The sequence below is a fragment of the Aptenodytes patagonicus genome, chromosome 6, assembly GCF_965638725.1.
Source record: "Aptenodytes patagonicus chromosome 6, bAptPat1.pri.cur, whole genome shotgun sequence".
NCBI lineage: Eukaryota > Metazoa > Chordata > Aves > Sphenisciformes > Spheniscidae > Aptenodytes > Aptenodytes patagonicus.
In genome coordinates, this window is record NC_134954.1 from 44385671 (window position 1) to 44399716 (window position 14046).

The window sequence follows — 14046 nt, forward strand, 5'->3', positions numbered from 1 at the left end:
AAGCCAATCTGCGGAATAAGCCCTGCCTCTGCTAGGTTACAGGAAAGAAGTGGCTGGAGCTGGGCTCGGCTTTGTGCTCCTGTGGGGAGGGCAGATGGTGCAAGGCAATCTGCAGCTGGGGCGAAAGGCATCTCCTTGTACCACAGGGTTAAAATGCTGCTTCCCTCATCTAGAGCAGGGACTGGAAAAAATCTCAGCAGACAAGAATGTCCAAAAAGAAAAAAAAAAAGGGGGGGTGGGAGGCAAAAAAGCTACCCTAACTTGTGTTAACCACCACCAGGCTTTGCTCTCCTCACATACTACTAAATGTTTAAATATTTAGCTTGTTAGCTAACAGGCTGCTAACTGCACCTCATTTTCCTTCTCTGGACAGGGGAAGACCTAGTCTAACCTAATTTATTCCCACTTTTAAATACAGCACTGCTTCATTATCAGATTCATGCCAGAAAAAGACAACAAAATTTTATATTAAATTAAAATTAATAAAGACCATTTCCCAATTTTCCTCAAAAATACCAGTGGTTCATGGGCTTGTGGGCTTAGCTGAGAGGTTGGGAAGGGGGCCAAGAAAAATCAGAATTTATTATACGCTGGTCTAAGTTTTTAATTGAGTACACACAGGCCTTTCAGAGTGAACTTGATTTTTATTTTACCCCAAACTACTATAAGGGTTGCTGTGACACAAAAAAGCCTGTGGCTCAATTTCCCCAGCATTTCTTCATTGGTTTATAAAACTGGCAGAATACGTGAAAATCTTTCCTTGAAGAGCGCGGAGCTTGAAGGAACTTCTGTCCTGCAGCGTTACCTTTTTACACACAGCCTGCAGCGTAAAGTGAACGGAAAGCGCTACAGAATACAGCCCTCATCAAACAGAAGCACCGATTTGCTGTTACGGCCTTAGCAGTATTTCTCAGAAACAAAGGGGGAGAGAGAGGAGCAAAAGGTTTAATGATTTCTACCCATAGCACAGTCTGAGTTTGATCCATTATGACTGTGGCACAAACAAATGACACACGCCACTGCAACAAGTCCACTAGAGCCCCCGGAGCCGTCACCAAAATAGGATGCATTTCAAAGCACTTGCCCTCAAACTCCCATCGCAGGTATGCGAAGTCTCACAGACACGCAGGGAAGGAAGAAAGGGTGTTTCACTGGGACAGCTGAAGCCTGCTCTGTCCACTCCGCTTCCTCCTTTCACCCCTGCCTGCTCTCCTGCTTACCAGCCGTGCTGCGAAGTTGCTGCGAAGCGCTGAGCTGTTCAGGGCTACCTTTGGTTACCCTCCTTTAAGCTGTTCAAACACTAATAAATTACCCATTTACTTATACTACCCAGATGTTTGCCATCTAGAAAAATAGATTATTATTTGTAGAAGGTTTTGTTCCATCACGAGAATCCTGTAAATAATATATTGGGATCAGAAAGCCAATACCATGTGGCAACTCTTACACACACCAGCATGGGGGGCGGGGGAGGGCAGGCCGGGAAGAAAAGGAGAGAGACGCTTCCTGACCGCTGGGGTTAGAAGTTAAGAACTTTCACAGTGAGCGTATCGAAGAATCAAGTATTCACTAGAGGTCATGCTGTTGGAACAATGAGGTTACTTAAAATAATACTACAGATGGAGAATGAGGGTGACAAGTAACCTGAAAGGTTGGTTTATTAATTGGATTTTGATCTTTTGTTTCCATACATATATTATACTTTTATATAAATACATATTTGTGTGCGTGTATATGTATAAAATATGTGTGTTTATATTCTAGATTAAACTATATGATATATTAGATATGTATTTATATATATAAAACAAAGTAAAACATAAAATATATTCCATTTTATATATATACATAAATATGACATCCTAACATATCATGTTTTCCACAAAAAAACCCCCACACTAATTTTAGTAAACCCTACAAATATAAGCAGCCTCAATCCCTATCTCTTCTTTTATTTTTTAAGTAAGATTTCTTAAGAGTTCCAAGCAATGTTTAAAGAGAACTCTGGGGCTTTAATTGAAATGGCATGAGATGCTGAACCTGTAACAACAGTGTCTTTCAAACCCTGTGTCCATTATGCACTGAAATGCCTATCAAAAAACAAAGAAGGAAGAGGTTTTCAGCATTCTCATTAAATTCCGACTTTCTCTCATGGTTCCTGTAATTGAGTTTCACTTACAGTTGTCATGAAGTTTTGTAGGGTAGACAAAACAGTGATTTGCTGGTAAATGTCTGTATATAGGGAGGGGGATAAATATTTGAGAAGTACTCAGCCCACTTTCTTCAAACATCAGGGAGAAAGACAAAGAATACAACTCAAGCAATGTACAATTCGAGAAGGAGCAGCTTTTACAAGGAAAACTTTGATCTGGATGGCTGAGTATCGCTGCAAGAAATCCAGTCTGCTTAGCAATCCCACACAAGTTGTCATGAAATTGCATGTCAGAGTTTACTGCAAGATGTCCATTTGAGTCGTACCCCTCACATATATTACTGTTAAAAGATTTGATTTGGGCCTTTTACAATTTAACCTGCAAAACTGGAGAGAAGAAAGAAGAGCCTACCCATAAAAAGCATCTGCAATAGAAGCAAGGGGGGCAGAAGGGGATTACTAAAGGTAAGGACCTGTTAATTATAGATGGAGTAAGACTGAACTGCTGAAAAGAGCTGTGAAGAGGGCTGGGTGGTTTCTTTCGTTTGCTTTGGGGTGGGGTTTTGTTTGGTTTTGTTTAAGATGCATTGGTTTAGCAGGGTGATCATAATCCGTAGCAAAAGAATTTGAGCTGAGAGAAATAAGCAACTCTACATGGACTGACAACTCTGTTAGGTGAGACCACTGTGCTATCTCTGTACAGATGAAAAAGAAAAAAGTAGCAGCAAACAGTGACAGAGACAGGAAATGACCCAACATTTAGTTTGTTGATCACTGTGTTGTCTTAAGTCATTATATCACTAGTGTCTCTCCTATTCATTAAAGCCAGTATAATACTGACTAGAAGGTCTTTGATAACATGAGCAGGGAGCCACGGCTCCAGGGAGACACTGGGCACTTGGCTGAGGAGTCAGAAGATCCCAGATTATAGCACCCTATATTGCACATTATTCACAGGAGAAACCTGAGGCCAGGTTTCCTCTCATTTTTGCCATACTGCTACCTTGCACTTGTGTTAAAATAGCGTATCTGGTCTTCCCAGCTGCAGCAAACTTAGCTGTACATATCAAGCACAGTTTAGCAGGGTTTCACTACACTTTTACTGTACCTTTCTTGATACAGAACTATAAAACTAGCTTGTGTGTGTTCAATACAGCCCCCAGCTGGTATGTTCTGCCTTTACCTGACATTCAATTGGAAGCTATTGCGGTCCTGGAGACAGTACAGATGGGAATATTTCACAGGATCTTTCCCTACTAATCATCTGCTCAAGTCCTTCCAATTGCCCCAGAGCCCTACCCTTTTGGACCAGCTTAGGCAAATCCATTTCCTTATCAGTATTTACACCCTTCAAATGTTTGTACACATGGTTATAATCCCCTAAGTGGCAGGATGGTCATACCGGTCTCACAAAAGCTAGCCAGAGCAAAGGAGCCCAGCGTTCAGGCTGCCACATTCTCACACACAGAAGCCTGGGGTTTGGACTGATACGCTAAACGTCACCATATCAAACATATCCAATCTTTGCTCTGAAATACTACTTAAATGCAGACTGCAAGTGCACGAGGCCTTCAATTAACAGCAGAAAGCAGGGCTGAGCTCACATATTTAGAGCCTTGAGGGAAATGAATGCACTTGCAGCCTGAGTTCCTTCCTGCCCCAGCCATATGCACTATGGATGCAGAGGAGAGCCCTTACATGTCTGTGCCTTGGTTTCCTTGCTATACAGTCAGGAGATCCACCTTTCTCTCTTGCTGCAGCTCACTGCAAGGACAGCTCCAGTAGTGCTCCAGAGCTCAGTGCTCTGCAGAAGCTCCAAAGCCAAGCCAAGCCTGCCTTACAACTTCCCGTGGCTGCCAGCAACATCAGAGCCTCACAGGCAAGGCAGCTGGAGAACGACAGCTGGTCCTGAGATACACCTCTGGGTGTCAAGACATTAGAGCAGAGGTACCCCATCAGCTACTCTGGCCAGGCACTGACTGGCAGCAACAAAATTCTCCTCTTCCCCACTCCAGTCATGCAAGGCTGACAGGGCCGATGCCGTCTGACCTCAGCTCGCTAAGACACGATCCCCACAGAGCATTACTCTCCTCCATGCCCAGCTATTGCAACTCCACACGGCAAGGCAAAATACTTAAACCTTTTCTGTTTCTCATTCTTGTCTTACACCTTCCCCACTGACCACTGCCAACATCTCCTTCCAGCCTTCCGCTCCAACCAGCCACCCCCAGCTCTCTGCAACCATAAGGCTTCCCACTCTTCAGTCAGTACACAGTTTTTCCCTCCACTGTTTTCTCACCTCTCCTTCTGCTCCGCTTGGCATCTCAGCACCAGTTTCACTCTTCTGTACACCTCTTTGCTTGTGGTGGCCACACACAGCAACTAACCCAAGCAACTACTTTGCCAGTGCCCTGCTAAAGCCACCCATAAACAGCAGTCAGGGCAGGCACTCCACACAGCCCTGCCAACACACCTAGCAGAAGCACCTAGGAGGAGAAGGCAAACTCCATTTTGATGGCCCATCCAGCTTTGCAAGCTTTTGCAGACAATGTGCACCAGTTCTGTGTATACACTCACGACAACTAACAAGGAACTGATCAAAAGAAAAAATATATATACATATATCCACAAGAAATCACACTATTTTCTTTTTCATATGGATTCTAAGAAAGTAGAACTTGCTAAAAGTGTCAAACTAGCACTGCTCTTCCTCCACCCCACACTGAGGAGGGAATCAGCTTTCACAGCAGGTCCCGAAGCTGCAGGACTGCACACAGGGTACTTCATATTGCAGCTACTTTCATACTACTTTGGTCCTGGCACTCAGTACTATATACTGTATGTAGCCCCTACCAGTTCCCTTCTCTTGCACAGCCCAGTTAGAATACCCCACCCACCAAAAAAAAAAAAAATTGCATCAGGGCATGTAAATTTTATTAAACTACACATAGAACAGGTGCCCCTTTAAAGCATGACTCTTTTCCTCTCCGGAAGGCACATGTAGCAGGTTCCCTAGTGTCAGGTGTAGACTCAAGTGATGAAAGAAAAATACATAAATGTTTATTAAACCTTTGTTGCCATTCACACCACCAACTTTCACACCCCAGTGCCAAGCTGTTAACGAATTCCCATGCTGTTCCAGAAGACTTTTCACAGCTCCTGTCAGAAAAGGGAAGTTTCACGAGGGCAGTACTCACTGGAAAAGTCTCTGCTCTTGCCACCATCAACAAAAAATGTTTACAACCAGCTGTTTGTGGAATAAATGTGTCCTGCCCAAACTGTGTGGGAATAAAGACCTTCTTCCAGTGAGGCATGGGGCCGCCTTCATGTATTCCTCCTGATACATATTTGTCTCAAGATTATTTATGCTAAGACTTCTCAATTTACCTAATGACCGGGACTAAAAATTAGCTGTGATAAGCCAAGTGACCACGAGCCGGTACGTGAGGCTCCAGGCCAGGTGGCAGCTGTATGTGCAGGCTACAGCTCACATGCTCGGACACAGCGTCACCTCCTTGGGGAGCTCTGCAGCTCTAGGCTGCTGCCCAGGCAGGCAGCCCCACGGCGGGGCTCCTTTGGGCACGCAGACTCCCCGGGGAGGCAGCGCACCACCTAGCCCTCCATGCCACGTTTCCTTCCTGGCACCCAGACTCTGCCGTGCTGCCGTACAGCTGGCAAGTGTGAGGCAGGGCCCTACATGCAAGGCGCGCACCGCCCGCTCGAGCCTCAGCAGGTCTGTAGAAGTGCCACGGTGAACTGCAGCGAAGGCGGTGTGAAATTGCACAGCAATTCTCTCTGCTGCCACAAATTCTCTTTTCCCCCACAACTAGCTCTTTTATCTGCCACTGGAGACCCTGTTCTAAAAGGAACAGGCAAAGGCAAGATGTTTCCCACAAGATGAAGTGAACATTGCTACTCCTCTCAGTCATCCAAAACAAGAGGGGGGCGAAATGAAACACTTTCCCAACTCAAAAGGTGACAATTATTACACGCTACATTACAGCTTAGACAGCCTTTACAATACAGAAGCTTTGACAAGCTCACATTTAGTTTGTCCCTGGAGGACATGGGGACACCTACTCATGTCAATGTTTTGCACAGCATGTTGCTCAAAGCTTTACCATTTTGAAAAATGCACCTGAGGATCTTCAACTTCTCATGCAGATCCTGTAATTCAGCTGATCATAAAGCATAAAGAAGAACTAAGTGACTGTTATCAATGTATATTGCTAAATGAAATCAATCCCAAGCACTAGAACAGCAGCAGACTTTTCCTACTACCGGAATGAATAAAGCAAATAGCTTTATTTGTTTTCCTCTTTTTAATATCAGAAAATTGTGTTCCCAAATAAATCCTTATATCAACAATTTAGCAGCATGCTTCTGTCAATCCTAGTTGACAAATTATAGCCCAATATTCTATAAATTTTCCCATTAAACTAAACAATCTCAGAGATCTATTAGCACTCTGTCTCTGCCTGTACCTCATCTCTCAGCTTGCAGTCAGCTAGCACAGAAGCAAGATACTACAGAACATGCTGCGTACTTCAGCTTCCTATCTTACAATCAGCATGACCTGCAGTATTTGCCCAGGATGTATAGAAGACTTCGGAGAACTGGAGAACAGGTAAATAAACTCCAGGTTTATTTACCTGCAGAACAGGTAAATAAACTGACCAAGTAAGAGATTTGTTAGCTGACGGATCTTTAAGGTATTTTCTGTCGTTTCTAAATATTATACCATCTGATGTTTTCTAGTGGAAGGTAATTGCTGCCTTAAAGACAAAAATGCCCAAGCCTTTTCTTTTAGACTTATTACAACAATTAGAGATTCAACTTTTATTTTCTAGATGAGTTACTCGAGCAACACATCAAGCAACAGATTAGTATCTGAACCTGCTCATTGTCAAAGCCTGTAGTTCAAAAACGCAGTGGCCGTTTCCTCCCTGCACAATGACTAATTCCCTTCGTGAGTCAACCTGTCTCTCCTCCTTGATATTCTCACAACAGAGAGATGCTGCAAAAGCCAAGTTCCCCCAGGTGAGATGCTCAGCCAGTGTGGATCACTGCACTGAATGGCATGCCTCCTTGGAGCAGGTTTCTTGCAAAGCCCGTTCCCCTTCGTAAGTGCCAAGAATCAAATCTTGGCCACCTAATGCAGCGTGTTCCACATGTTAGCTCGCAACACGTTGAGCAACTGTGTTAACTGAGATGGATAGTGCTGTCAAACAGGAAGCTGGCTCACCAGGATGGAAACAGTGGGATACGCTGACCTTTTACTTTCAGAAAAAAAGCATCCCTAAAACGACATGAAATGTTTCATATTAAAAAACAAAACAACTACCTTCTCGCAGGGCTTTTATTACCGTATTGTGTAAATAAACACATGTGCATGGTTTTCTGCCTGTATGCAGAACCTGAGCCTCTCTCACAGAGCAGAGGCTGACAGAGGAAATGAATCATTATCACCCTGCTTGGAAAGAAGTTTGTACAAGGAGCGCTGCACTATTAACCACTGCCTGGAACTCCTGGATTCAGCACCACCTCTGCTCCCTCTGCTCGCACGTTCAAATACCTAGCTATACAAAATAACTAAAACCAACGTATAAAACCCAAACCCCCAGGCAAAGCTTCTATTAAACCACTCTAAATGTGCACAGGTTTTATTGATGACATGGAGATGAAACTGAAATTTACAGGCTTCTCATCCAAAAGAATAAGCACTGAAATAACCTGTTTAGTATAAAAAAGCCTCTTGAAATGCAAAGTTCATTCTGGAAAGACTTTTCCCAACCCACCACCTCCTGCCCGTCTCCCTCAAGATTAGGATTTTAGGTTTGTTTTTCTCAAGCTGATATTTTGGGTAGAAAGAGGAAAGCTTTGTTTATTTTAAGATTTCGCTGCTACTGGAGAATCATCGCTAAGTGGAAGAGCCTGTAGAGCTTTACAAAGGGCTTTGCAGCAATATAGTAGGTAGGTGAAAACAGAAATCAGCCTGCACGTTTAGCACTACAACTATTGGCCATAAAAAGAGCATGTGTATATATATAGCCATTATATACAATGTATAATTTTAAAAATGAAAGACTATAATACGCTGTTCAAAATTGCCCTGATACAAAGAGGAATACTAGATGCCATCTAGCTGTACACCTAGAGGTTCTATCCAGCTCTTCTGTGCTGACTTCCTTGAAGCAGCAGCCTGCCTCGTGGTACAGAACAAATGTGTCATGAATATGCTGACTGATCATTATCACCAGATTTCACACTTCAGCAAGATCCAACTAATGCCTTCTAGGCAGACTAACAAGGTAGGGCTTGTTGTACACCTAGTTTAAGATTAAGCCATCAACACAACTGATATAACCACTTCCAAGATTTGCCACCAATTTTCTTGCTTTCTCCTTACACCGAACAACCTCAGGTGCTGCCTTCTGCCAGTGCAGAGAAGAGGGAAAAGAACTTTATTGAATACCTTGTGCCTGAGCTGCAGAACTGTGGGAATACCCCAGAGCCAGGAGCGCTGTCTCCACCAGCTGGCTAAAGAGCACATCTTTGCGAACCAGAACGAACTCAGCATGCTCTTCTCGATTATCGTATTCAAGAGAGGCGTCTGACTGCTCCACCACACAAAAGACTGGAATCATCAAACCTAGATGAAAAAAAACAAAAAAACAACAAAACATCAATAAGAGAGGAACAAGAAATGTGTCATACATCTCTGATTAAAGCTGTAAATTAAAACACCTCCTAGAAGGCTCATCTGAAGTGGAAATCTGCCTTTCTTCCCTGTGGGATAGCTTTTGTTTTCTTTCCAAGGGAAATACTGAAGTCTCATCACTTGACTCATTTAAAAACCACACTAAAAACTCCAGAGAATACAATTCAGGAACAGAATCACAGTCAGCATGAGGACGAACAAGATTTCCTAATAAGACCTTTTCAACATTGCAGAAGTCTTCTACAGTTCCATGAATGTCCCTATTCTTTCAGGTCAGGGCTTCTCCACATTCAGCCATACGAAAACCTGACAAAAACGCCACTTCTGTTTCCCTCCACACAGTGACCGTATGGAGGTATCCGCAGAGGCTAGTCCCATACGCAGTTCTTGGCCGGGGTAGGTTTATTTGCACATTTTCAGAGCATGGCCAGTCTTCTCACTGTGCAAGGAAAACACCCTTGCATTGATTTTGCTGAAAATGATAATCTTGTGTTGGCAGCTGATGGTCATGCAGACCCAGAGAAGCCAGTGGCTGTTCTCCCGCTGCATGTATGGAGAGAGTGAGAACAGCTCTCTTCGAAAGAGGATCAAGGATGAGGAGGAACCACATAAGTGGAAAACTCAGGGGGTGGTCTGGATTCAATTTTGTTCTGTTTTATTGTAAATTTACTTTTGTGGTTACAGGATCAAGTCATCTATGGCAATAAATTGTGGGGCATGAACTTAAAGGGATTCAATACTACAGACAGTAGAGAAACAAGCCAATTTGCAGGAGACGGCTCTACAGTACTCTAAGCGCGTGCACGGAGGGAAGATGGAACAGAGAGAAAACCTACAGAACTGCACGGCCAGGCTGTAGTCAGGGAGTGGCAAAGGAAAAACCATTACCTCCAGTCACAGAAATTTATTAATTGGTTACGTACAATTTGTTAGCCCATAGATAAACTAGGAAATATTGGGGCAGAGACAAATCTCAGCCTAAAGCAGTTCTCCAAATGTGCTATCTAAGGCTCGTAACGCTGCCAGGAAGCTCACCTCTCACTCCTGTTCTTCAGAATGAAATAGAACCATTTCCAGTAAATAACAACTATGAAAAATAACTGAGTATATTTACAAAAGGCCAGATACAAATCACTGTACTCCTGGACCAGGCACTTCTTTAAGGGAAAAAGAGGAGAAAGCCACATTTCAGTTCTCCTTCCGTACAAAGTCAGGTAAGTATCTTCAAGATCTTCTACTATCAGTAGCTTCAGTATCTACAAACCAATAGTTATATATCCCTTCAGAGGAGTCACCCTGCCCTGAAATAGATATAGTCACACCAGTAACAACTGCTAAGGGACTTAGATCCTCCTTGTCTTGAGTTTGCAGAGACTAGATTTACTTTAAAATATATTTTAGATACACAATTCTCATTTAGTGACCTATACTGGCATGGAGCGGCTCCCAATCTGACATTCTAACTGCAGGCCAGCAGCAGCAGCTACAAGCTGAAATACCCAGTTGATGTGTTTTAGTTCTTTGTTTTAAAACACATCCTGAAGTAATGTGTAAGTAGGTTACGGCATCACACTGATGCTGCTCCTTCTTCACTGCTTGATTCCGGGTTAAACTGATGCATTTTGCAAGTTCAAGCAGCCAAATTCTAACACACAGTGTTAAAAAAAAAAAACCTCAGTGAAAAAAAAATCTCTAGTACTTTCCTGAAAAGACAGTGCAAGGCTGATCCTGTTCCTCTGAAATCAATGACAAAATTTCTATTCCTATCAAAGGTTAAAAACTGAATTCTGTTTGTCCATAAATCATTTAACTAGTTAAAATGAAATTTAACCTCTGTAAGCGACAAACTTCCCCTCCTGTCAAACATACAGTCTGCCATAGCACTTTTGATGGGGCTATTAATATCTTAACAAAAGCTTAAGATACTTGGCCAAATGCTGAGGCTTTGATATCGGTTGTGTAAATTACATTTTGGCAATGTAAAAAGTAGGTGAATGCAAACTGATGAGAGGGATGCCACAGCGCCTTTTATCCTCCTGCTGGATACTTTCCTTGACACACAACAGTCCACCTTTTCAGCACAGATGTTGAACCTATTCTCCACACTCGTTGTTTACTGTCTCAATACAAACAAGATGTCAAATGCTAGAACTGATGCTGTACATGACATCACTTTATGGATGGCACGAAGGACCCACAGGACTCTTGCCCATGATGACTTTCCTGCCCCTTCCTGCTGCCCATGCTTGCAGGGACCCTGCTACAGAAACAGCTTTTGCAAAAACATCTCTGAACTCAGTGACCCAGCGTAACTGATGACAAGCTGCTATTAGTACCTTAAAAACAGAGAGCAAAGGGCAGGTTACCACATCTGCCACTGCTAACCCATTCTCATGCCTCTCGCTATAGTGTCTGGAGTCTTAATACCAATCTTATTTTACTAAGAAACAACAGTAATCCAACTTATTTCCAAGTAAATCTCACTCCAAGAAAGTTCCATCTGCTTTGCCCTCTATTTTGCACTGGAGAGTTAAGCTATAATGTCTCCAATGGATTTATTGCCTCAAACTTCTCTGTTTCCTGATGTTATCTGAAAATAAATTAACATACTTTCAGTACGTTGGAATCAGAAGAAAAAACATCTGCAGCCAAAAGTCAACATGCTCTTTACACACTGATATACACCATGTCTTGCTCCTAGATGCATATATTACACCTCCAGCTCACTACAGGGCCCTTACAGAAAAGCAATGCAAGTTAGTCACTGCTCATTGTCATTCCAGTTGAAGAACTTACAGCAATACTCAGAGAGCAGGAGATCAAGCATCCATAAAGAAGTCTCACATGCAGTGCTACAGCAAGGCAAGCCAGCCTTGCTCATAAATCCTGAAATTCCTCAGCTCTTTCCCTAATGCCCGATCAGCCAGAACTACCGTCATCCTCCCTCTCCCATGCATACGCACAAAAAAGGCTTAGGTCCCTCTCACGCTGAACTTCCGTGCGTTTGCTCTCCCAGCCTTAGAGAGGTGCTGCAGTGAATGATGCTGTACAGCTCGTGGTAGATGACATACGGCACTGGTTTTCACACACGGAGAAAACAAGGGGTAATCTGAGGGCTAAAAAGGAAACACTTTGTCTCCTTAAAGGATGAACACAATGCTGGAACGCACACAAAACATTAAGAGCGATCACGAATTATACAAAAGACTTTTTCTCCTTGATGTTAATTCACTTAACCGTGCTTCTCACAGAGCTTTCACCCCATATAGATAGCATCTGCATAAAATGTTAGGGGAGCATAAACCAAGATCTACATAAAGGCTTTTATAAGGACACCCATACACAGCAAGAATTCCTTCTAATCCATGGAAGAGAACAGGGAAAAACTGTTCCTACTGTTACCCAGAAGAACAGAATGGTTAGCAGTTGGCCGGTACCTTTGTACAACATGTAATTTTAAAACAAATTAGAGATGGGATTTAAGCTCCACTGTTGCCTTCATGGAAAAGCTGCAATGTAGAGAGAAGACTTTGTAAACAGTTGCTTTTTTTGCTGAGACTCTTCTAAGGGGCAGAGAAATTAAGACAACATTAAATATGTATCAAAGAGACCTGTGTCCAAATGCACATTTTCTCCTCCTTGCCCATTTCAATCTATAGTTTTATTTCACAGGGGAGCAATCCATTCTTAAAAACGAAGGAAGGAGAAACAGGTATTCCATTCATGAAGTGAAAACTCTGGACGCTCTGCTGCATAAAACATTTGTTTTTATAAAAAACTTGAAGCCAGCTAAAAGTATTACCAAACTGCAGTCGTGCAGCTCCCTGGAAAACATTTTCAGTTGTAAGATTTGCAAGTAAAAGCTGTAAATTTCTAATGACCAACTAGAAGGACAAGACAGAGCAGATATTAAGAAGTCCTGCACTGTTTCTTTTGTTCATCTGCAAATGATACTTTGTCCAGTGCATGCTTTAAAGCAAGTAATAAATGTAATACTATCAGCACTGAACTTCTATGCATTGTCCACTTCCACATAACCATCATAGGCTTGGCACCTAAAGCAAAAAAGAAAAGGATACAGAAAGCTGCGGAGGAGGTTAAACTATTTCAGCCACCCACCTCTCCAGCCGTTAAACAGGGAGCAGCACTTGCGTGTTCTAATAAGTATAATATGAAGATCGACCAATAAGAAGAGGCACCAATAAAATTCATGTCTTTTTAGATTAAAATCTGTTTCCATCAGCACAAGTTTTGAGCCCCGTCTAGGTGTTATTTAATTTAATCTAATTTGAACAATTTCCAAACATCAGCTTGATTAATTTCAACAGCACGGTGTTATGGAAAGATTTACTGTACAGGGGTTGTCTAGTAGGGAATTAATAAAGAAGCCAGTTCTTAGCCCTGAGTAACATGAGGTTTTAAGACTTCCCAGATTTCTAGTGGGAATACTTCACAGCACAAGCATGTTTTCTTCTGGGAGTAAAACCCACCAAAATTATTAAAAACTGAGATCAAATGGTGGTGTCAAACCCAAAGGAAATCATTCTACAGTTGAGAGATTTTTATCAAATGAAGAAAGTGGAAAATAAAGTTTTTGTTGTTGCTGTTGTGCTTTGGTTTTTTAGGTTTTGTTTATTGGTTGTTGTTTTTTTTTAAACAGAACACAGACACACACGCAGAGTAATCTCCCTCAAAGACAAAGCAAATTTTTATGGTTGGGAGTTCATAAACCAGGACATTTATTTGAAAATTCATAAACTACTGAAAACTCTTCATTACTGTATGCAGAAAACATTTTCCCTAGCAGAGACTGTAACATGGGTCATTCTCGAAGCTAGTCTTTCCAAAACAGAGAAAAGAAAAAAAAAAAAGAAATCTAGGTAACAGCGAGAGCAGAATCCACAAATGTTTATTCCCACGCATACCTCAAAACACTGAATTACGAGCAACTTCAGTGGGACTTCTAAGATGAGAGCCTTACCCTGCGAGAGAGACTAGGAAGCTCCATTAGCAAAGCATGGGTCGTCTTGAGGAAATTATCTAGATAAAGATTCCATATATTTAACAATAAAGCATGCTTCCACAACTGGCAATAACCACAGGAAGCAATCAAACCACAAACATTTCCTAAACCTAATCTGCCTCTGTTTTGTCTTTAGGCGAGAGCCCTTTA

The 14046-nt window shown here is 42.3% G+C and overlaps 1 protein-coding gene across 5 annotated transcripts in view; it reads right to left on the minus strand.

Moving 5' to 3' along the window:
- Positions 1-14046, minus strand: part of SATB2 (SATB homeobox 2) — a 140761-nt gene that overhangs the window by 104664 nt on the left and 22051 nt on the right. For all 5 annotated transcript variants that reach the window (XM_076342311.1, XM_076342314.1, XM_076342312.1 and 2 more), the window contains one exon: positions 8628-8804. In XM_076342311.1, coding sequence (XP_076198426.1) covers positions 8628-8804 — 177 coding nt within the window. The remainder of the gene's footprint in view (positions 1-8627; positions 8805-14046) is intronic.